This window comes from Myripristis murdjan, chromosome 16, assembly GCF_902150065.1.
Source record: "Myripristis murdjan chromosome 16, fMyrMur1.1, whole genome shotgun sequence".
Taxonomy (NCBI): Eukaryota; Metazoa; Chordata; class Actinopteri; order Holocentriformes; family Holocentridae; genus Myripristis; species Myripristis murdjan.
Genome location: NC_043995.1, coordinates 24,015,217 through 24,039,709, shown reverse-complemented (window position 1 = coordinate 24,039,709; position 24,493 = coordinate 24,015,217). Strand labels below are relative to the sequence as shown.

At 43.0% G+C, this 24,493-nt stretch overlaps 1 protein-coding gene across 6 annotated transcripts in view; it reads left to right on the top strand.

Annotated features, from left to right (window-relative positions):
- The window catches only part of map7d1a (MAP7 domain containing 1a), a 43,609-nt gene that overhangs the window by 13,573 nt on the left and 5,543 nt on the right, over positions 1-24,493 (top strand). Inside the window, exons 2-14 of one of the 6 annotated variants that reach the window (XM_030072496.1) lie at positions 2,358-2,558; positions 6,754-6,822; positions 7,708-7,728; positions 10,751-10,914; positions 11,423-11,534; positions 14,256-14,360; positions 15,981-16,103; positions 16,227-16,372; positions 16,821-16,951; positions 18,397-18,641; positions 20,045-20,327; positions 21,568-21,748; positions 22,890-22,994. In XM_030072496.1, coding sequence (XP_029928356.1) covers positions 2,358-2,558; positions 6,754-6,822; positions 7,708-7,728; positions 10,751-10,914; positions 11,423-11,534; positions 14,256-14,360; positions 15,981-16,103; positions 16,227-16,372; positions 16,821-16,951; positions 18,397-18,641; positions 20,045-20,327; positions 21,568-21,748; positions 22,890-22,994 — 1,886 coding nt within the window. Of the gene's footprint in view, positions 1-2,357; positions 2,559-5,732; positions 5,886-6,753; positions 6,823-7,707; positions 7,729-10,750; positions 10,915-11,422; positions 11,535-14,255; positions 14,361-15,980; positions 16,104-16,226; positions 16,373-16,820; positions 16,952-18,396; positions 18,642-20,044; positions 20,328-21,567; positions 21,749-22,889; positions 22,995-24,493 lie in introns of those variants that run through there. The other 5 variants (XM_030072501.1, XM_030072497.1, XM_030072498.1 and 2 more) reach the window with 5 other exon arrangements.

Genomic DNA, 24,493 nt, shown 5'->3' with positions numbered 1-24,493 from the left:
AATGACCGTTTGTCAGAGCTACTTGCTCACACTCACTACTGGGTCCCCTGCTTGTCATATTTACCTGCAGGGATTTGGTGCAGTTGTGAACAAATGATGAAATATGATCGAGATCAACAAGAATCTTGTATGATCCATAGTCTCCACACACAAGTCACAGTGGTGTGATGCCTGAGGTTGCATAGCTTTGTTTGTTTGTCAGGCAAGTAAAGGGATCAGGATAATCATTGCACAATTTTAAATTACAGGATACCTCCTGTGCCTGACATATTTTCCCACAACAATAAGGTGGGCTAGTGGAGGACAAAAGCCAGCATCGGTCAGTTTCAGCTTTATAGATAACTTGTGGCTTCTGTTACACCAGTGTTTAGATACAGGTATAGATTTTTCTGCACAAAACACAGAACCCCTTTTAGATAATGTTTAATCACAAAATGAACTGCTTCTTGGTTGTCCTTGTATGTTACTACCTTGTGTGTGATTTTCTAAAATTGTACTGAAAATATCCAACAAGTGCAGATTCCAGCGCTCGTCCACTCCCCCTCCCGATTCCCCTCTCGCTGTCATTGCAGTGTTTTGGCTGCAGTCCCGTTGCCATGCAGAGACCACAACAATGGCCCCTCTCTCTCGGAGCACATCCATGCCAGAGGAATGCTTATTTAATAGTGGCGTGCTTTGACAGGGGAACCACAATGTCTTGTCTCTCAGCTGAGCTCTTTTATGCACTCAGCTCATACTGCCAGTCTGTCTGTTTGTTTCTCTCTCTCTGTCTGTCCGTGTCTCTCTTTGTCATCTCTCCGCTCTTTTACCTCTCTGCCTGTGGCGTGTTGTCCGTCCAAGGGACATTGCCGAATTTGCCTCTATTTTCCAGACTGATGACATGGCTTTTCCATGTACCCGGTTGAGCTCAGGCAATCTTTTCCATGAGGTCCGATATCTCACTGAGTAGGTTCAGCAGTGAGATTTTGGCTCGGCTTCACTTTAGCAGACTAACTATGCTATGCATGCGGACCTTTGTCCAGCAAGTGTCTTTGTGCCTCTGTGACTGAGTTTTACTAGTCATCTGAGTGTCACTCACATGAAAGCACTTGCCTTGGCTTTCAAAAAATGAGTACATTGCATGCTTTCAGAGAGACATTTATGGCTTAAGAATCATACAGTGGCTTTCACCATTCAACACTGTAACCAATGCTCCGTCTTTGAACTTGCACAGCATTGGTCTCTCTAGCGGTGCTCTTGGTGCAATCCTAATAAAACTGTTGAATAGCGCAGCACTCGTATAGTAAATCTAGTGCGCATGCTGTCTCTCTGTTACAGCCCCCTACTGTCTCTGTTGTTTTAGGAAAAGTGTGAATAATTTAGAACATGTTGCCCTAGTGTTTACACTCAGAGACAATGTGGAAGAAACTGTGCCCCAGCACAGATTCACAGGGAGTGAAGGGGTACAGTGCTGCTCAATGGATAAAGCCAAACATCCCCGTGGAAGGGTCTTTGTTTGACCGCCAAAGCCTGGGCAAACCTATGTCTGAGCAGGAGATTCAAGTTCAGCCGCCTGCCAAATGTGAGTCATGGTGCTCTGAGTGAAGCTGCTGTCCCAACAAGCAAGCGCGGCAGCTCCTTTTATTAAGAAGCTTTTAAAATCTCTGGGCGTCCCAATGACTGATGTGCCTATGTCAGTGAGCTATTAAACTGGCTATGTGTAGTTTTTTTGATCAGAAAAAAAGTTAGGCTACTTCTGGGGTGATAATCACTTTGACACTTTTTGTAAGCAGATCATTTCACCTCGATGGAAACATCAGGAGGCCAAAAGGCAATTACGGTGTTTTGTTCTGCTAGGGAGTCAGGCCATTTGCTCAGGCCTGGCTGTCGATAAATCAGTCACTGCTGTGGAGAAGTGGTTTTATGCGTAGAGTTAGAGGGGCAGGCTGAAAACTTATTATGCTGTGCCACTGAGCAAAGGGTGTAATCTCATTTTGTACAGTAGATGATATCACTGAACAGCAGGGAACAAATAACAGGTTAGGTTATTTCTCTATTGTTTTTTTTTTTGCTTTTGTTTTTTTTTTTTTTATTTTATAGTTGTTTCACAGTATTGAAATTTGAGTTACCACATTGAATCTGAGTTATCAAATTGACCACCTCTCCAAGAAGGAAGGGATACTTTTTATAGCCACAGACTCCACCCTTTATGCATGATGGATCGTCAGGTTGAAGTATACGTCACCAGGCTGAACTTCATAGGCCAGGCAGCGAAAGGAATGAAGGCAAACTGGTTGAGTTCAGTCCCTGTGCCTGTGTTCTTTTACCTTGTCAGTTTCTCACTTGTTTTTACTCTCCGTGTGTTTCTCGCTGATCAGCTCCCCATTCACAACTGATCACAAACCCGGCACGGCCTGACCCGGAGGGGGAGAGCAGCCCCCCGAAGACAGACCCAACCCAGAGGATGGAGTCCCCTGTTAAGAAAGACACAGACCGGAGGTTGACTACCCCCACGAAAACTGACATCATCCCCCGATCTCCTGCGTCGCCGGCATCACCTGTCCCCAGGTCGAAACGAGGTAAATCAACATTTTCTGTCAAACATTCATCTAACTTCTCTACAGTTCAGTGGCTTAAAGGCAAGACATACTGTGTGTTCAATTTAACTTGACCTGAGTAGAAGGTCTTAAAGCTGTGCTCTCCAGTAATGGACCACTTGCATCTGCAGTCCAGTCGACTGTTGAGAAGGTCAGCTCTCAAGGGGCGAGATAATGCTTCAGTATCAGGGTGATATTGACCACATCCTTTCAGGAGTGAAGCTAAATTCAATTGAACTGCTGCTGTTTATCTTTGTTTGCGGGTCCTAATTGCAGAACACAATCCACCATGAGAAAGATTTCAAAGACAATTGAATTTCTTGGGAAAATTTCCCGGTAAAATAGGGATACATGATTCTTGAAGGCAAGTGGGTAGCAAATGCAAGACATCGCCAGGCTCTGATGTGGAAGTTTCTAATCACCTCCGGTTCCCAGTGAAAGGTGAGTAGAAGAAACCTTGGATAGGCATCCCATTTCATTGAGTGTTGCCAAGAGGGCATTCAGTTTGACCTGGCAATTGCGCCATAGCTTTTTCCACAATGCTGCTGCTTGTCCTGCTCATAGTCTCTGGCAAGCAGCACACTCAAACTCTAAGAAATATTTATTTATTTATTTTTTTTCTTGTAGTGTAAGCCTCTTTTCTGGCTCCCGTTTATTCTTTATCCATTAATCCACCATGGTCATGGTCTTTATTCCCCCAGCACGAGGTGATAGGGATAAATCCAAAAGTCCCAAGTTTTTCCCTAAAATCATAACTGACACTGGCTCTTTGGATACTTTGCTATGTCCTCGGCGACATCTGTAAAATCAAGAGTTTGTCTGGATTCTTAGTTCAGCTGTCATGCTGGCTAAGTCTGGTCTATTTTAGAGAAATAAGTGGTTCATTCATAAGTCTCTTGATTCCAAAAATGACGCTCACTTCCCTTTTGTCCTCCAAGTTCCTTCTCCCCTAGTTCCGTAAAGCTCATTATTTGTGAGGTTTTGCCCTACACAGAGGGGTTTGATGAGGATGAGGAGCACTCCACGGCTCTTAATTAGTGAAATGGAATAGTGAGGCTTGTAGCTCAGTTGGGAACCACCGCCTCTTGTAATGGTCTGCTTAATTAAATTTTGGCACATTTCAACCATGTCCCTATGACAGTGGAGATGGCACTTGGCTACAGTCCATCATCCCAGCCCCCTGGGATGTGGTGTCAAGGATTGCTCCATGCTGTCACCAAAAGGGGCCATCAGTTCTCTGTTACTTGATCACTGTCTGTTACTGTGGATTGGCTGTAAAAGCCCGGGATTTTCTGTCTAATGTTTGTATGAAACAATAGAATAGATGGATAGAAGGGGAAAAAAATCCCAAAATCCATTTACAAATACTTGGGGTCTTGTTATAGTATGTCTGATGGCCTTGCCCAGTGGTGCCTGTTTGGCTGGCCTGGCACATCATGCAGTGCAGTGTGCATCCCGCTGCTACTTTTTTTTTGCTCTGTTCAGAAGCACAGACACTGAAAAGATGAAAAGATGCCAGTGTGTGTGATCACACTCTGCAGCTCTAGAAATCCTGCACCCGGCACTACTTTGCAGCCCAGTTTGTGTTTGTCTTGGAAGCCTGTGCATGTGACATATGATCAACATGCTGGTCAGCTCCTAACAACAGCATGCATCAAACCCAACAACACTGTGCACATGTGCTTTCCATAGGCCTATAAATATCAAAGTGGGTCAGATGGTGCTCCTAATGGAAGCTGCATGGCAGATTGTTTTCATGTGTTATGATTAACACCTCACCCTTTTTAGATTCTGCCGAAGGATGATTTCCTTTATCTTTGATGTGGAACATATGGTCTGTGTGGATTGAGGGGGATGATGTGACATGAAGACTGGGTGCTTAAGCAAGATCAAGAATGTAGCATGTACGTACTGTAGCTCCATATAAAAAAAAAGCGAGTACTGATATGAAGGACTAACACACCTTATGCAATGGGATTATGGCCAAAAGTTCAGAATATCTCGTCCAGCTGTGACTCTCTCTTATGTGTTAGGCTGTTGCACTGCAAAATTCTCAGAGGATAAATTCATTTGGCTCTAATCACGGCATCATGTTTACTTTATTAGCAAGCTGATATGAGTCAAGGGCGACATTTTCCCAGGAAGCTGCTCTAGGTGTCGTGACAGGATGTAGTTCGAATTCCAGAGATGGCTGGGGTCTATGTTTGCATGGCCTGCTCTGCCCCTAAGGTTACTCTGAGTGCCTCTGCAAAGGTATTTGGAGGTCATGGTATGTGTGACCAAACATCAGAGATGTCACACAGAAAGGATGGACTGATTCAGATTCACAATCTCTGTTCTAAACCCTGTGAACAGTACTAGTTGTACGCTTGGCGTCAACTTTCAACTTGATGTTGACAGTGTTTTGTTTGGATTTTCAGTTGTAAAAGTTGTGGATGGCACCTGCAAACGGTAATTTTATTTTATTATGTGCACAAGTGAAGAACTAAGAAGCAAAGGAGATGTGTGACGGGCACTCCCACATAATGCTTTTTTATGCTCACACATACAACCATGCGTGTCCAGATGGGTGTGCCTGCTTCATTACTTCAGCTCTGATCTGAAGATGACTGACTTCTGCTCGAGCACTGGATCATTGTCCCTTTTATCTTACTTGAAGCACAATCCGGAATAAACATTACACCCTGTCATCTGCCATTTGTGTTGCACTGGTGTTGAAATATTGACGTTGCCAGTTTCCCCACATTGTCCTGTGGCATGCATTTCCTTGTGGTGAGATTTAAAAGTTAAATGCCTTTGCCAGTCTGACTTAGCAACACTGAAGAGAGGCTAAATTCATGTGCCCTTACAGTCATGCATAAGAGAGGAAACGTGTATCATTATTGCCTCTGTGCCACTGAATTCAGTTGAAGTGACGCAGGAATGACTGCTAATCTGATAAAGCGATGAATGGCATAGAAATAATTATGATACAAAAAGACATTGATATTTTAAATAACAGTGTTTTTAACAGATTTTTTTCCCCCAAAGTTGATGTGTATTCATTGGAAATTACAGCAAGTGTTAAATTATCTTGGTGCTTAGCAGGTGATTCAATTTACACCAAATAACGATGTACTTTGCATCAGCAGCTTGCGTCAAATCACCTTGAATCCCCGACCAGAGGTTCTCAGAGATTGTAAACTGCAGCCAGGATGTGCTGGTGTTGCAAATGTGGGTCAGATAGTTTTAGCATATAATACTAATCTGTTTATACCTGCTTGGAAATGGAAACAAATGGTGAGAATGTTGTGCAACTACAATTCAAAGGTATGGTAAACCCAGTTTAAAATATCGGTCTGCATTATTCTTGCATACTACCTTCATCATCCACCAAAGTTGAGAGCGCCTAAAAGTAAATTTAGCGGCCTGAATATCTACAGTAATACATGTCAGCAGCACAGGGAGTGTGTTCCCCTTGTAGTGTAATGATATCATCCCAACTCTGGTAAGAACAACCAGCTGTCCAGCAAAGTGAAAATATCCTGCTTGTTGGAGCTGAGATAATTAGGGGTTTTACAAGGGCGGCAGCAATATGTTCGCAAATGTTAACATTGCTGTAGAGCTCACTTGATAAAAAAAAAAAAAAAAACACTGCAGAGCTTTACTATTTGCTAGCGCTCACCTCTTCTGGTATAACATTGGATTGGTGAAATAATCTGGTAAAATTGTGGATTTATATTCAGGAACAGCATGTGCTGTGCTAGCTAACAGTGTTTACTGAGCCTCATGAGGGATAACAGGTGCAGCTGAAGAGTCAATTAGCTCATCAATTGTGTTCTAATTGGATCGCCCCCGCTCTTCATTGTAGAAGTAACTTTTAATCCCTCCTGAGCAACACAATTCATCTGGCTCAGGAGAAATCAGCTAACAGGCTTTTCTGTGCACAGAACATGTTTTGTGTTTCATGATAGCTTCTGCATCCAGTGATGACATTTTTTTTCAATGAAAAATTACGTGTTTAGGTTAAAATCCCTTTAACCCAGGTCTAACCATAGAAGTATTACATTGTCTGATTCCCACTGTCAGCTTTGCACGTGAGGCTGCATGAATTTGTCCTGATCTGAGTTCACAACATCTTCTCTCATACACACACTCTCTCCCTCTTTCTCTCCTTTTTCTCTCATCCTCTTCCCAGATATAGTCAAGTCAGAGGACAGGCAGAGGCTTGCCAAGGAGCGGAGGGAGGAGAAGGCCAAATATCTGGGTAAGTCAAGAGGGGTGGGCGATCAAGCCCCTTACATAGGGAGAGAGCTCCCTCTAGTGTCCGGGGTGAGAGAGAGAGAGATGTTGTTTTGGGTTTGGGGTTGTGTCACCCATGGGTTGGCTCTCTGCTACAGATGGCATGCACATGTATCACAGAAACTTGGAGAAGGTTAAAGGTTAGTATTGGCTCATACACAACAGCGGCTGAAATCAGCACAAACCAAGCCAAGATTTTACCAACCACTGTTAAGAAGCGTCCATTTTCTGCTTGCATGCTGAAAACACATGAGTAGTCTCACAATAATTGCTTGTTGTTTGTTGTTTAGCACACCAATACAAAGCTCTCTTCAGTGCCAAAATGTATATTAACCCAGCTTTAATTATTCTGCTCACTGCCAAAAATCGGCTGGACAAAATACAGCCTAAATAATTAATGAGTTACAAAGTTGCATAGGCCTGTTTTCTTCCTCTATTGTTTTTATTGATGCACTTTCAAGTTCGTCACTATCTATATTTGTTGATGCAGCTTTTCAACTTGTGTGGCAGTGTGCAGAATGTATCTTTGACTTTTTAATTTTACATTTTACTTCATCTGAAGTTTGTGCCATGCACCTGCAACAGCACTGAGTCATCAGGGCACAACAGCATACTGTGTAACTCAACTTGATCAGTTGATGAAAGACTCAAAAATGTCACTGGGTGGTCGAGACGATCGCCGTGGCTATATTTTTTCTCTCAGTTGTGATGGCATCTCACTGCTTGGGTGCTTATTTGTTTGACATGAGGCTGTCACGCTGTCGCTCGGCTGGAGTGACACACTGGTGCTGCACTGCTTTGCATGATTTACAGTTGCCTTTGTCTTCTCTCTCACCCCTCCCCTCTGCAGAAGAGCTCAGCCAGTTACAAGGTAAGCCACTCACCTGTGTGCACGTGGTGGTGGTGGTGGTGGTGGTGGTGAAGACCCTTTTCAATCATTCTGTTTGAGTTGGATGTGTCAGTTCAATTAGTTGGAGTAGTTTTATTTTTTTTAATTTTAGCAATCAAATAATACTCTTTTTATTTCATAATTGTTGTTTTTTGTAAGCATGGCAGTCATCTTTCTTATTTCCTGTGGGATATTATCATTTTTTTAACCCTTTCTTTTTCTTGGTTACATGTAAACCTCTTATATGTGTGTTTTAATCAGTTCATGTAGCCGTAGACTGACCGCTTAACAAATCATTAACTGTGTAATATTGGCTGACAAACAAGAGGGCGCATTGGTCACTGATACTCAGCTCACATGCAAGGAGATGTTGTGTGCCCTAAGCCAGCTTTGGCTTGGCTCTGAATTTACATCTCAACAGCTTGCATCGCCATTTGAGCATCAGATTATTACCAACACTAGAAAATTAATATATCCAGAAATAGAGACCGCTGTGAGTTTACAATTGTCTTGTTTCGATGCAAAGTTGAGTGAGCCTCTCTTTTCAGAGAATTTGTACGATTTTGCTGTTGGTGTGTGATTACATCACATTGCTTGCGTGGACATTTTCTCCCTTGTGTTATGGAAGTTTCACATGGTAATGATAGTTTCAGATTTCAGAAACAGTCATTCTATCTAAACCCAGCCTGGTATAAGGGTAATCTGTATTTCTGGGGGGAAAAAAATGCTTCAGATGCATCATGTTTTGGCAGAGCTATACTAGTCCTTAGTAGAAGCTGCAGGCTGTATCATATTGGCCACAGCTGAAACATCCTCTTCATGAAATAATACAGAACATATTCACAATCGTACTTTACATCCTCCCCCGGTATTTATGGAGCTAGATGCGAGCTTATTTGTACATCCTCTGCCCTTTTATTTAATCTAACCATGTCTTCTAGGGCAGTATCATGAGGGTGGCACATTTCATACCATGGATCAGACTAATTGAGAGACCAGTAAGGCATGCCAGATGGTATGGCCCTGATCTAATACCCTCATTCAGAGTGGGATAAGCAGTGCGATACAGCCAGAGCTTGTGTTGACAATATTAACTTGAGATGTTGGCGAGGAACACTTGGCTTATGAGCTGTCACTCCTAGCATTTCGAGCACTAGTTTAGTTATATTAGAAGATGCCCGCCTTCCAGTTTCCTTCACATTCAAGGTGATATCTCATTGGATTCTTTACACTAAAAATATCCCCCGTGATGTCAAAGTGAAGCTGCCTAAATTATGGATGTTCACTGATCTTTGAGAGAGCTGCATTAGAGTTGTCGCTGCCACACAGGAGCTACTCTGCTGTCTTGTCTCTCTGCGGTGGGGTGATATGAATACTTAATGTGACCAGGGTAGGAGCAGCACTCTATTAATGATTATTTAATGGCCTTGCCATAGAAAGCCCAGATGTTTGGTGTCAATGCTGATCACCGTCAGGAGAGTTGAGGAACTTATTTAAGGAATATCTTAGGATATTCAGGTGTGGTCATCTTTTGATCCCTTAAATCCTGGAATAGGTGTGTGCTCTCAGCTCCGTTACTAGATGATGAACGGTACTCTGACAAGAGAAAAAATGGTCTGCATTAATCATAAGCTGAAAGCATTCAGAGTAGACTCCTTATTTGTACAGTACAACCTTGAAGTCCCCAGTCAATTCTCAAGCCATTTTCTTTCACGGCCTGCACACTCTGGCAAGCCATGACCGTTGCACCGCTCTTGTTAGTGAGCCAAATTCCAGTGTGAAATCAGGGAGTGTCGCACACTCTCAGTCAGTTGATTTGTTCGGTAACGGTGGTTGTAGTCTTGTTACTGTAAGTGTATGGCATGAGGGTCTCCATTGATGCGGCAGGGAGGTAGCAGTGGGGGAGTTACAGCATACATGTCAGCTAGCAAACCTCCTCAGCTCAGATCACACCACAACAAACCCTGAAACCAGGGCACATTTTCATGGCATTCCCACAGCTGGCCCCGACGTACTAACCTCTAAAGCTTTGTCTGACCAGAAGTTAATGATGTAGCCTCTCGAGAATCAAAGTGCCATTATTCAAAGCCATCACGCAGAGCTAAGCTGAAATACGTATTGCTGCTGATAATATACGGGGACATATTTCTTTGCTGCAAGGTGGCACGCTGTGACTCGATATAATTCAGCTTTTTGTTCCCCGCTCAGATAAAAGCCCAGCTGTGTGCCTCCCAATAAATCTTTGCACTGTAGCGTCCAACATTGCTGCAGTGTCTCCTCGCTAAGATCTGATAACCACAACCAGTTGCTTTTGTTGCCTCAAGTGCTTTGGAGAACTAAGCCTGGCCTCCTCGCCGAAGCTGATTCTCCATGGAAGTTTTATTTTGTAGCTTTAAAGAAATATAGTGGTTTGTGCACACAGGGAGGCAGTCACAGAAGGCGCTTTTACGCCCTCTTTGAATGGCGTAGGGATGAGGATGCAATTACCATATCAAAGTGTGAGATTTATTGAAGCTGACGTGGAGGCTTCGTGTGATTAGACTGGTGAAGTGTCAGTTCAGAAGTAACTGTCTGACTTGGAATAATGCGGTATTATGTGGAAAAGTCAAGTAATTGAATTTATTTTTCCAAAGAAACTGTGGATGGAGGTAAAAGGCAACACTTTCAAGAGGGCTTTACATCTTAAGTAAACATCAGAGAGGCTTGGCTCTTTGGAGAAAAGTTGCATTGGTTAAAAAAAGATTTTATTTGAATAACGGCAGGTTATCAAAAGAAGCTTTTATATGTCGAATGGCTTCTTTCAGCTGATATCACACACTCTTTCAAGTCAGGTCTGATAACGACCTCCTTTCAAAGAATGGATCAGTGAAAGAGGATTTGTCCCACAGATGCCATACCCATCTAGAAAGCACAGGAAGGAGCGAGGAAAGGGCTCCATTTTGTGGTACCCTCTTGGTGCCCTCAACATGTAACTCTCTTGATCATTTTTCCTCTCCCTCCCCAGCTGCTAAAAAGAACCAGTGGCTGGAGAAGGAGGAGAAGGCACGGCAGCTGAGAGAGCAGCAGCTGGAGGAGCGCCGCCGGAAGCTGGAGGAGCAGCGGATCAAGGCAGAGAAACGCCGGGCCGCCCTGGAAGAGAGACAGAAACAAAAGCTGGAGAAGAACAAAGTATGATGGAGCTGAAACATGGGCTTGGAAATAGTGCATTTATAATACTTTTAGTGCTTTCTCACTTCTGTGTGAGTGTGTGTGTGTGTGTGTGTGTGAGTGTGGGAGGGAGAGCATGACATTGAAAATCACTTAAATGCTGTTGATTCCTAGGGGACAAATTTGTCATTTTCACAGCCTCCCTTCCACAGGGAGGCCAGCTGCACAAGGTCAGCTGCAGAACCATATGCTTGGAGCCATTTGGGATTCAGGGTTCAAAGACGCTTCTCTTTGTTGTTTGCTTTTCTTCTTTTATTCTAATGAAACAGCAAAATGCAAAAATATATCTTCCCACTTACTTTTTTCCCCTTATATATTGGCTAACTGTTCCTTTAAATTAAAATCCTGCTCAATATAACATTGATTTTGAAGGGAATCCTGACTTTTGGTGGTGTGAGCATGCCTTTAATCAGTATTTCATTCCATAGGTTGTTTAAATGACCAATTTTTCTTCCTGTTGCCGTTGCAGGAACGATATGAGGCAGCCATCCAGAGGTCCACTAAGAAGACCTGGGCTGAGATCCGCCAACAGAGGTGGTCCTGGGCTGGGGGCCTCAGCCAGAACTCCAGCCAGAAAGAAAGTGAGTGTGCTCACCAACAGGAGCGCACATACGCATCCCCAAAAACCTTTAGCATATGAAAAGGAGTCACTCTCTGTCAAAAGTGATAGGTTAACTGCATCACATAGTAAATATGGTCAGTTTATGCAAATCAGCTTGTCAGAATAGAGTATCAGTGCAACATTTGAACACTCTACTGGCTGTAAAAGGAGTCTGTCAAGGTTTTTATAAATCATTTCTCATGATGTCAAGTTCATTAGAAGATGATTGTTTCAGCATCAGTCAGCCTTCACACGGATCTCTACTTCCTTGTAAGTTCATTAGTGTTACAGCTCTATCTCTGATGAAATCACTCTGATGAAATACACTCACTGATCACATGCATCACTCTTTGCTCTCTGAGGCAAACAGTCAGACTATAGCACTCCTACTTCCTTTTAGAGGTTTGTTTGTTGTTTCAAGAAGGATAAGGCTACCTCATTATTCATGCTTGTATGTATCTACAGAGCTTTGGTAGCTTGGCTGTCCACAGCTCTGTACTGTACACTATAGTAGGTCCATCTACAGTTCTATTTTTTGTTTGAAGCATTCTTGCCTGGAATGGGATTTAATGTGAATTATACCAGAAAAGTGGCTGATGCCTGCTAATTATTTTCTGCAGCAAATCCAGTGGCTTAGTTACATGTGTATTATGCATAATGTTGGTGTAAACATGTGATGCAGGCAAATGTTTTGTCAGTAATGCTGCGTAAACGGATTTTGAAGTTAAAGAGGTTATTTTTAATTTTTCTCTGGTATGCATCACTGCACCAGTCCCTCTCCTCCTCGTCTTAGCACACTACTTCCTCTCATGTTAGCCAGCTCTTTCCAGGCGAGGCTCTTTGCCTATTAAATATTACTTAAAGGTCATTAGCCCTTGGACAGGACCAGACTCTATTGATCACACAGACTGAATATGTATTCAGCTGCTTTGCTGCAGCAGTTGCAGTAAGTGGTGTCTATTGATCTGCAGCCAGCAGAAAAGTTGTTCATTAATGTTTAGTTGGCATTGTCCTGGCCTGTCAACAGTCTCAGAGATCAGAGTCCGCACTGGTTTCAGTGCCTGGGCGGTACTCTTGAATTATGGGAGGAATGCATGCAGCTTGATGGATGCTTCGCCCGTGTCCCCATGTGTCGTCCCACACACTCGCATCTCTAAATCTCAAGAGTACAGAGTCCCATCTTATGTCATTTAATCACCTCTACCATATGCCAAGGGAATTATTGGCACTCGGATCAGTCTTTCCTCTCCTTCCTCTCTTACTCTCGCTTGCTGTCTGTCACATGATGAAAGTAAACTAGCGTAAACTGGCTGCAGTGTATGGCTCAGAGTAATTTAGGAAATGCTGCAGAGTGCTCATCTTGGCCCACTAACCAGAGGAGCGGTCTGCCTCCTCCGCCAGCCACGTGTATTGAAATGGAGACATTTAGGCTTGGCTCGCCTTAATACCTCCATTACGGCAATGTCGTCTGAATCATGTCTGGTGGCATTTGGAGGGTGATCACTTGACTGGTGTGTGTTAAAGGGCTATAGAATCAGGAATAGATGCAGGGATTCCAGATGGATGCAATCAAAGTGCATGGCAGCATTGAGTTTCATCTGAAGTGTCACTTCACATTGTCAGCCTTGAGACTAATAATAATACTACATTTCCAAATGGCAATATATATTTATTATTCTGCATTGGTGCAACTATTTGGAGCAGTTTACATATTTTGAGCTTGTTTTGGAGATTTTATTTTATTTTACTTTATTTTATGTATTTATTTATTTGTTTGTTTGTATGAGTATGGTTTAAAGAGAACACACTGCAGTTACTTTCACAGATAATGATATTGTGATATGATCCATTATTTTATTGGCGATTGTCACAATGTTCACTCACCAATAATGGCTATGACAAGATCCTCAAACAGTAAGAGTAAAATAGCTGTACACTCATTCAAATTCCATCATTTAATGAATCAACATTTTGACTTAAGACCAGTTGGTTGAAATATTCATTGAAGCATTGTTTTCAATTTCACTGAAAAAACCTAAAATGATTGCCGGGGTGCTGGAGAAACGTTATGTAGGCCACAGCATCTGCGTAGCACCACTTCATTTAAAATGGTGTTTTGACACACATTCTTGATGCACCTCCTGCGATTTGGATATTGCACTTGATTTTTTTTGTGATAAAAATTCTCTTATTTATTCATCCCTGTGCTATCCTTGTTGCTCATGTGCTGTTTGAGTTGGTACTGTTTTGGAAAAAAAAAAGGATGTCCTTATTTGCATTATGTTTTGCATGTAGGATATAGATAAGAGCATCAAGGTCTGCAGCTTTCTGAGACATTCGGTAACATAAAGCAATCTGAAGCACAGGCTTTGCACTTTGAATGTCTGCCTGCATGCCTTAAGGCCAGTTGAAGTGAACAGCTGGAATACTGTGTGTGTGCTGTGTGTGTGTTTGTGTGTGTGTGTGTGTGTGTGTACAGTAGTGGGTGTGATTATACAGCGTATGCAGTCAGCCCACATGTATGTGTTCTAGTGGGGGTGGGTGTACATTACACAAGTATGTTATTGCATGTGGCTGTGCAGGATGTGGGTGTATGTTTGTAGGGGCATCATTTAACCGTAACGCACCACAGCAGATCCCTTCAACCTCTGAACCATGTGACCTGTTTGAACATCTGTGTGGCGCTCTCTTGGCTTCTCAGGCAGATGCTCTGTGTCGGCGGTCAACCTGCCCAAACACGTGGACTCTGTTATAAACAAGCGCCTCTCCAAGTCCTCCGCCACCCTCTGGAACTCCCCCAGCAGAAGTAAGGCAACGTCCGGGAATGCTCCCCACCACCTCCACTTCCTTCACTGTGTCCGTCCCTCTGCCGCCGCCGACATCTCCGAACCTCTTCCATCGTCCTCTATTTTTTTTTCAGTTATTCTGCCCCTTCCTGTGTTCAGTCACTGTCCTGTGCTTGATGGTTGACCCCCGAATCATATCCATCTTCCACAACCAGTTCCTTTTTTTACCCTCCGAAATGTGATTTGGGTTTGTTTTGACTTGTTTCCACTATTTTTTTCCCCCAATCTCATACTCATATTGTGATGTATGAGTTGACATGCTGTGCTCATATTTTGTTCTTCTCTGTCTTTGGGTTGGTTCATTTTGTGGTGATGGACATTTCATTCCTGATGCGTTTCTGCTGTCAAATGGATCCTTTTCTCTTTTTTTTATTTTTTTTGCTCATTTGCATCATGACTTGCCGGCTAAGTGAAGTCTTCGATAGTGCCTTAAACTGCCTCATTGTTTGAAGGTATGGAGGTGTGAGTGTATCTTTCTTAATGCTTTACCAGCTGCAAAGTCTTTATTTAGAGATATGAAGCTAACCAGGTCATGGTGTACTCTTGCAAAAAAGAAAAAGGAGGAACTTCTGAGTTTGTAAGAGTAAAGTCGGGCACTAGGTGGTGAGTCAGCACTTTTTAGGAGATAATGAATTGTGAAAACCCCCTGCAGCAATGACTGCACCACTCTGTTGCTGGGAAATATACAGGGGTGACTATTGTAGAGCTCACCTCGTAGCTGTCATCCCTTCCTCATCCTGTCCTCATCTTTTTAACCACAGTATCCCATGCCTCTCTGCCTCTCTCTCCCTCTGTACCTCCGTCTCTTGTTTTCTCCCTCCTTTCTCGACATCCTCTTCTTTCCTCTTCATCTAATCCTCCTTTTCGCCCCCTACCCTTTACATCTCCAATACATGGCCTTGTCAACAGTTCGGAGCGGGGTGTTTGGTGCTGCATTTCTTGTCACTGCACCCAAATGCCAAACAAAAAAAGTTGCTACCCCACATAAATGCTGATGAGGCTCCACAGAGCCCTTCCTTCTCTGCCTGTATGCTCAAGGCTGTGGTTATAAATAACTGACTCACTGTCTAGACAAGCATTTTAAATAATTCTCTCTCTTGGGCGGCACAAGCGCAGCCCATGGCTAGGGTAGACACTTTTACCAAGCCCATTTTCTACCTTGCCGACATCTAATAATCTCTTTTGAGCGTCATTAAGGTGTTTTATTGGGGTTGTGTGGTTCTTCTTTAGACAAAGTTGGCTTAGGCACAATGATTTGTTCTCTGGGTGGAGGACAAATTCCCACTTGTGCACCATAAACTGAGCAGCTGTGGAGTTTCTTCTCTTTCCTTGTGGTGCTAAGTTTAACAGGTCCACCTTGAGTTTTGTCTTCCTTTCTGTGGATAATCAGGGTGAACCCTTCTGCCATTGTTGATTGTAATGTGTGTGAGTTTCTCTAATGTGGGTGCAGGTGATCACAGTTTGGGTCTGTTAAATGCACAACAGAGCTGTGAGTCAAATGATGACATCAGTTTAAGAGTTATTGGTAAGATTGTAGAAAGACTTGTACATTGTTTTGATGTGTTTATCCCTGCCTGCAGCCCGCAACCTTGCACTGAGTCCATGGGAGAGCAGTATAGTGGACCGGCTGATGACGCCCACCCTGTCCTTCCTTGCCCGCAGCCGCAGTGCTGCAAGTGTCCTCAGCAACGGCAAGGATGCCCGTGAGTACACACAAGAATGAAATAATAAATAGTGTTGGGTCATTGTTAAAGATTAGCATTTGCTGCGGTGCATAGAAAAGTTGATGCATGTATGAAGATGCTCTACGTCTCTCTCCCTCCTAGCATCCGCGCTCTGCCCCCGCTCGGCCTCGGCCAGCCCCCTGACCCTGTGCGCCCACCGGCCCCACCACCGCTGCTCCGACCGCTGGAGGGTGACGTCCAGCACGCCTGACATCACCCAGCGCCAACACAGACGGAGCTCCACGCCCGTACGTCTGCCACATTAGATTTTGCCCTGTCGGTAATGTGTTGGTTGCGTACCAGTCACTTGGAGCCAAGTCACAATCCTCATAAAAATACACTGGAATGCACAAAAGGCTGGAAAGAGAACTTGGCAGTAGCAAGAGTCACATAAAGTAACTTCTTTTTCCATAATACCAGCAAAAACCATCCATAATGCAGCTGTTTCTGTTGCCGTTTATGGGTCTTTCAATCACCTGACCTTGAATGAAAATTTAATGGTACGATTGTTGGATGTGATCACTTGAGGAAATATTGCTAAGAAGGCAAAAAGTGTCCCCGCACCAGATTTCTGTTTAATGACACTTATATTTTTCATGTTACATTTTCTATTTTTCTCTCTTGCTAACATTACACCAACTATCTTTGTATCTAGAGATTGCATGTTTACCATCTCTCATCATTTGTGTTGTACAGATGGATAAAAATAAGAAAGAAAAGAAAGACAAGGAACGGGAGAACGAGAAGGAAAGAAGTGCCCTCACTAAAGAGAAGGTGCTAAAGAAGAGACAGTCTCTGCCCAGTATGAGATACAGACATGATCCAAGGTAAAATGTGCATATTTTTATTTTTAACTCAGACAGGGGAGGGGTCACTTCACTTTAAATTGGGTTCATCGTAGAGGAGAATTTTATTCACAATTTAAAAACTGGAAAACTTATCTAGTTAACAGTGTAATTGAGTGAATTGACCCCAACTCTGATACTGGATATGATTACATGTACCAGCAATAAGATTATTGCCAGAAGTCTAATTAGGGGAATTGTTGGATTTTGTTGTTTACAGATATAACAAAAATCAAGCTCCAGTAGTATTTCTAATTTAAGGAAATTTTGGCAAACATTGTTGGAAAAGTAAATTGCTTTTCCCCCCACAACAAGTAATGTCCGTCATTTTCCTCCTGCAATGAACTGTAGTCATTTAGCTCCCATTTTATTGCATGCTGATCCCATGCAACTCTCCCATGTCATCCAGAGCCAAGACTCAAAATGAGCATGGAGTATGGATAAAATCAAAGATGCTGGGTTTGAGCATTAACAGCTCAATACATCAAATACACCCTACAGAAGCTTGGCACCATGTGACAATCAGTGAAGTTACCACACTATCTTGATCCACAAGTAGAAAGTCGAAGGCAAACTGGACTCATAATCTACATAATCTTGAAGATGTTTCACTACTCATTCATTTATTGTATATGCATTTTGATACTACCCTCAAACAAAGTCTGACAAAAGACAACAGTTTGCATATAGAAGCCATGCAAACACGTGTCTTATGACAAAAATAATGTGAGTAATAACAAAATTATCCTCAGATCCTCTTGTTCCCACAGCTTGTTTAAGGCCAGCAGCTGGGCTGGATGGCATGATGGCCGTGTTTACGTCTGTGTGGTGCCGGCTGCATATTTCATGCACTAATTGAGCGTAGCCGGGGAATTGAAGATCCCAGGCCGAGTGATATTTCCCCTCTAAAAGCTCCAGGTCATAGAAATGAATGATGTCCAGGACAGAATGGAGGGAATTGGAGAAAAATCAAATGCCTTTGACTCAACAAAAAGGCTCGGCGGAACTGCCAGTGCCAGAGGCATAGAGGAAGAGTCTCCTCTCTAGCATAATGGATGTTTCCCCTCTAAGTGTTGCATTGCCTGCCTACTGCTGGGAAACTGACCCGTAATGCACTTTGAGGGATAATGCAATGTTTGAGTGCTTTGTCTTTTTTCAACCTGTTGGATGAAGTCATGCTGCTTCAGGGTTCTGTCAGTTTCTTCTCATTCTCCCCTGAGAATGAGATTTGAAATGTATTAGATTAATGTTGCAGTGGTCTCCAGGAGTTTTTCAGGACAACTTTAAACTATAAAGCATTTCAGCTTTAGCCCACGATAAGAGTAATGCACTCATATTGCTTTGAATGAAGCAGCAAATAATCATCCAGACAAGATCACCTTACTCTTCTTTTTGCCCTTTTTCCCCTTCCCTTTCTTTCCCTCCAGCCCCAGTCCTTTATCAAGACAAAGGCCCTCATCTCCAGCCACTCCTAAGGGCAGAACTGCCTCTCCCAGCCCTGCTGCCTCCCCCAGCCCAAAGCCTCTATCCTCCCGTGGCAGCCCCTCCACCCCCAAGGCCCGGCCCAAGCGAGCCAGGACCCCTGCCAGAATAGACCACCGCAACTCCTCCCCCATCCCCTTGGAGAGAGCCAAGGAGCCTTGCAGGCCTGCCACCCCCGAGGCGAGGAAGAGTGAGTCCAAGAGAAAAGAGAAAACTCATGATAGTGGTTTTACATGCACATTGGCAGAGCACTGGCTTGAAATATATTGCGACAATCCGTCAAAAACTTTTCAAAACTGTTCATCATTATAGTGAAGCTGAACAGTAGAAATCACGATCTATGGCTATGCCAAGGTTTTCTGAAAGCTATCTCTCAGCACACTGGCTATCAATCATCATTGGCCTTTTCTCCAGCACACAAACCCAACTCAATCATGTAACAGTGGCCTTATGGATTTTTATCATTTCTAGGCAAGAGTGGAATATAAAACAGTTCACTATATCTTTATGTCTAGTCTATACTTTTGTTTCAATTTTTTTTTTTTTTTTTTTTTTTTGAGTACACTTTGGCCCTTATAAGAAACATTTGGTTTTTATGCGTTGTTGTTCCCTCTGTGGTGAGTGCTGTATTTATTTATTTATTCTTTTATTTTTTTTTTTAAATTCTGGGAGTTCTTATATGTCTGGCTCAGCCTCTTGCTATAACTGGGGAAGAATGGATGTGAAACCTCCAGATGGAAAAAATGAGTCTCTGGAAAATCTGCATTTCTTTCAAGGAACAGTGGCAGCAGTGAAGCCGAGCAAAGATTACCATTGGACCTAATTATGCATGCAAACAAAGGCAACACGTTGAGTGAAGCACGCGCAGCCCATTGGCCTGTGTCTTCTCACACACAGCACAAAGACGCTAAGCTAATCAGCCTTAATTGCGTAATTACCAGGCTTAGGCTCAAGCTATGGCTATTGTTTATAATTTCCAACTGCTGAGAACAAAATGTTTCTCAGTGCATGCCACGGTAAGAGTGGATGTGTCCTTGTTATTTAGGAATACTCTATACGAATCCCCTTGGGAAAAGGGTGTTTTAAAAGGAGTTTTTATATCACTTAAAGAAAATCAAGGTTCCAGAAACTGTAGCCACTAGCCACTGTTGGATGGAGTTGATCAGTGAATTTGACAAACAGCAGGAAAAAGGATATGGCAATGTTTGCTTCAAATTCTCAGTATAATTGTGAAGCTTAATTTAATTCGCAAATCTTGATTTGCATGTTCAGCATGCCCCAAGCCAAGTAATTATGGAAAAAAGCTAAATGAACCATTTCTGGAAAATGTCTGAGGCAGGTTCACCTGTGCACAAAAAGTGGCTTAAATAATAATACATAGCTTTTGGGTGAAGTATTCCTTTATTTTTTTTTATTTATTTATTTATTTAGTTAGTTAGTTAGTTAGTTAGTTAGTTAGTTAGTCACATTGATAATTGTAATATAGTGGAGGTCAGTTTTGTTAAAGCCCAATGTACCCCCAGAGATCCAGAAATGTCAGGGTTTTTTTTTTTCCTTTGTGTCCTCCTTTACACTCTTTTTTTCTGGTTTTAGGCTCGCCTGTGGTTCCTGCCATCGTTGTCTCCTCAGCCCCTGTCACGTCACCTTCAGTGACCACATCGATCACAACAGCTTCCACTGCCTCAACAACACAGCAGGTCCAATCAGCTCCCAGCGTCCCTGTGACATCACCCACACCCTCTCCCTCAGCCAAGCCCATGGCTGGCACCAACGACCCCGAGGAGGCGGCCCGCATCCTGGCTGAGAAACGACGGCAGGCCCGTGAGCAGAGGGAGAGAGAGGAGCAGGAGCGACGTGAGCAGGAGGAGAAGGAGAGGTCAGAGGAGTGTAACATGCCTGCACACACACACACACACACACACACATACCCAAAAAAGGTCAGGGCAGTGCTGACCTTGGCCAGTCAAAAAACTGTCAAGCTCAAACTGCAACATAAACAGAGGAGAGGAAGGAATTTGAAATACGACAGCATGACTGGCCGATGACAGTTGTTTCCAAGACGTGTTCCCACGCTTGCTTTGCTGAAATTTTTGTCTTTTAAGCAGAACTTATTCATTCTGTCAACCATTACACAGCTGAACAGACTGGTGGCAGAGCTGGGATCATGTGAACAGTCTGCAAAATCCAGATGTTTGTAATGTCTTCTTCAGAGAAAACATGACATTACTTCTGATGTTTAATAGTGCAACATGGATTTGGATCATAAATGATGCTTAATTTATGTGAAGTAATTGTGAGATTGTTAGTGTAGACTCCTGTAACTGTTTTTGGAGCACAACAAATTGCATTATAGCCCATAGAGAAATACTGGGGATTTCCATATTTGGCATATATATCCATATTGAATACCCAAATTTGTTCAAATTTGGCACATTTTCATGTATGGACTGTATGGTGGTATGACCACAATATGTTGCTTTCATATATGCACATATATAAGTTCCACGTATACATTATGTCAACATATGTTTGCTATACTTATATCCACATATCCACAGTGTACATATGTTTGGTTCAAATATGACTAACATATAATATATACCAATATTTCCCTGGTTTGGGGCATATATGTACATATATTAGGTATCCGTATGAGTGAGTTAAAAAAAAGTTTTTTTCCAGTGTAATAAATAAAGAGGACATCAGTACATTATAATCGCCTAATCTCCAAACAGTATTACAGCACATGCATATCTGCAGGGTGGCAGGGTTATGTGTAAGCTGTAGGAATGTATTGGCCCATTGTGTCATTCTGACCACAGCAAACCACTATTTATAGCTTGGCAGTTGATGTGGTCTCTTGTCACCACTCTCCATGTCACCGCCAGCCTGATCCTGCCAATTGTTTCCATTTCCTTAAATAGTTTGATTTCCTGAGACTTGCCTGTGCTTACATGGTAAAATGTCAAGTCAGCAAAGATACTGCAGACTGAAGGAGAAATGGCCTGTCAATAGATGGATTTACTGCATTTAGTAAGTTTGGTGCATTTGTAAGTGGCGCATTATTTTGTCGGAAATCCTCATAGTCAGCGTTTTTTGATGCCCTTCCACTTTAGGATCCTGAGAGAGGAGCGAATCGTGAGGGAGGCAGAGGAGAGGCGGCGCAGGGAGGAGGAGGCCCGCGCCATGGCTGAGGAGCAGCGGAGGAGGGACGAAGCCCAGCGGCTGCAGGAGGAGAAAGAGGCCGAGGAGAGAGCCAAGGCCGAGCAGGAGGAGAACCAGCGCCTGCAGAAACAGGTAACGCCCAGCACGCGCCGACTCCCAGCACACAGAGGGAGGTCTCTGAAGTTCGTCCAAGCGAGCCAAATCACAGTAGATTTACAGTAACTCTCAAGTTCTCAGCCAGCTATCAGGAGAATACAAAGGATGTTAATGAAGCTGCTGCACTGGACACGCCTGGTTAGATGGGAGAGGGTGAAAAGGGATCACAGATTGTTTTGCTCATGGCAGTGACAAGGACACTGAGGCACTGGTATGACAATTATTGCTGCCTGTCAAGACACACAAACACACACACACACACACACACTGCATCCTCATTTCATCCCTAGGCGGTTTACCATCACAACCATCCAAACTCTTATCTTCTGCACACAACCTGTTTGCGTGTCACAGAGGGCGTTCTGCAGATTTTCTCTGGCTTTGACATCACCCACTCATATTTACTGCCTTAGCTCAGCTGGCCACCTCGCATTGGCCTCATTTGATAAAACACTTCTCCAAAAAAACAGTCCAGCATTCTTCTACGTCAATGTGATTTGTTGTCCTCGATGGTAAATATTAATCCAAGCTGTTCGGCCATTGCGAACAGGCCTTTTTTACAGTTTGAGAGATAACCTGCATGATTAATATTGACTTAGAGCTGATATCTTCCATTGTTGGTGGATGTTGCTGAGGAGCACCATAAGGGAATCATCCTCGATTTGCAGTGAGAGATTTCCATTGAACCACAAAATGCGCCCATTCATTAGAGTGTTTATTTATCCTGGTACCTATGACAAGAGGGGCTGCAGTGCAGAACCCTCCTTTTATCTTTTTAATGGCTCTCCCCTGCACAGCCTACCCTTTATCACCCCCTTGTGGCCTTTTCAGAGAACTGGCATTTGCAGTTTAATGCAGTGCAATATATTTATGCTGAGGCCCAAGTATTGTATTTCGCTTTGAGTTGTCCTTATGGGGCTATAAATGTCAAAAATAGATACGTTTGGCCCAGAGGTACAGGAAAATAAGCCTTTTGTGGTTGTAAACAATAATTCTAGAGAACAGCCACACCCTTGTTATGTAAGGACCGTGTTTATTTTGGCTGAGATTGTTGTTTTTTTTTCCCCCTTTCTGCCGACAGTAAAATTGTTATTGGATTCTTGCCCATGTGTTTCAGAAAGAAGAGGCTGAGGCTAAAGCCCGTGAGGAAGCAGAGAAGCAGCGTCTGGAGAGAGAGAAACACTTCCAAAAGGAGGAGCAGGAGAGACTGGAGAGGAAAAAGGTAGGGCAATCCATCCATCCTTGCATCATTGTTCTAATTCATCCAATTCAAAATGAAAATTACAGTTTGCATAGTAAAAGCACAAGTCACACTCAGATCTTTTTCAGTCGACCAGAAATAAGACAATATTTATGGCAAACTGCTTCCGTTTTTGATTTGTTTTTGAAGAAAATACCCTCCCATAACTGATCAAATTGACATTAGTAACAAATGAATCAGTCAAAGTCTTGCTCTCATGCTTGAGAGTTGTATCCCTGAGGCCAAGATGAATAATGTTTTTGGCTTATTCTGGCTAGGCTGTCTGCATGCCACGATTTAATAGGGCTGTATATGTGTGTGTGTGTGTGTTTGAGGGAGAGAAAGAAAAAGTGAAAAGCTATATTAAAACCCTAAAAATGGAGGCCTTGTGGGGCCAATCCTCTGCGCATGGGTTTGTGTAGATTTGTGTTGATGTGTGTAAAAGTGTGTGTGCATTTGCTCGAATGTGACCACGACCATCCTTTCACATTGTACCACCCACAGTAAGCCCATGCCGCTGTATGCCAGCTAAGCCTTTCTTTCCTTCTCCTCATCTTCTCTCCATGTGTGAAAGGCTCTTATCTATGCCTGCCAGGTCTGGCTCAGCCAGCCAGAGCCTGGCTCAGCGTTAGAATTAGCCCACAAGAACAGCATGTCCTCTACCCCAAAAACCCACTGCTTAGTCACAGCATACAACACACCGTCGCTCTTTGTGTTCTACCTGAATTTATCACTCTTGTTATTACTTCAACAACAACTAAGTGTTTTATATATTCCTCATTTGCAAGGGTGAATGTGTTTTAAATGAGGTAAGATAAAAATGATGATGGTTTAAAGAATCCTAAGTGATGTGTGAATGTTTAAACAACGTAATCACAGACGTGTAGTCTTAGGTACACGTTGTGCAGTCAAACTAAAATGCCAAAGCCATGAGCCTACGCTTTGTCCATGAATGACCATGGGTCTTAAAAATGCTTCACTTTTATGAGTGGCAACTGCATTTGACTGCAGCTGCAGTTGTCTTGTTGCTGACTCGTGCTAGCTCTGTGTCCTCAGAAGAGGGTCGCATATTGTATTAATTTTTTGTTTTATTCCGTGCATACAAATTATAAATACTGAAAGTTCTGGCTTGTACAGAATGGAGTCAATTCAGGATAGGCATAGAACTGCATTTTTTTGTCTGTCTGTCTGCCTGTTTGTCTCACTCTCTCGTGCTTTGTCTCTCTGGTCTTCTGTTTAGTGTTTGACCATCCCACACTATTGTTCCAGCTGCAAGCACAAGTTCCTGCTTCCTCAGCACTGACATGGCTCTCCACCTGGGGATACTAGGGCCTTTACAAGAGTCTCTGCTTCCACTAAAAGAATAAAATGATTCATGAACCCAGCAGATACACAGGAGACAGGAAATCCTTTGTTCAGTGTTGAACAGAATCAATCAACAGTGAAATGCAAAACCTCAGTTTCAAGTAAAAAATCATTTC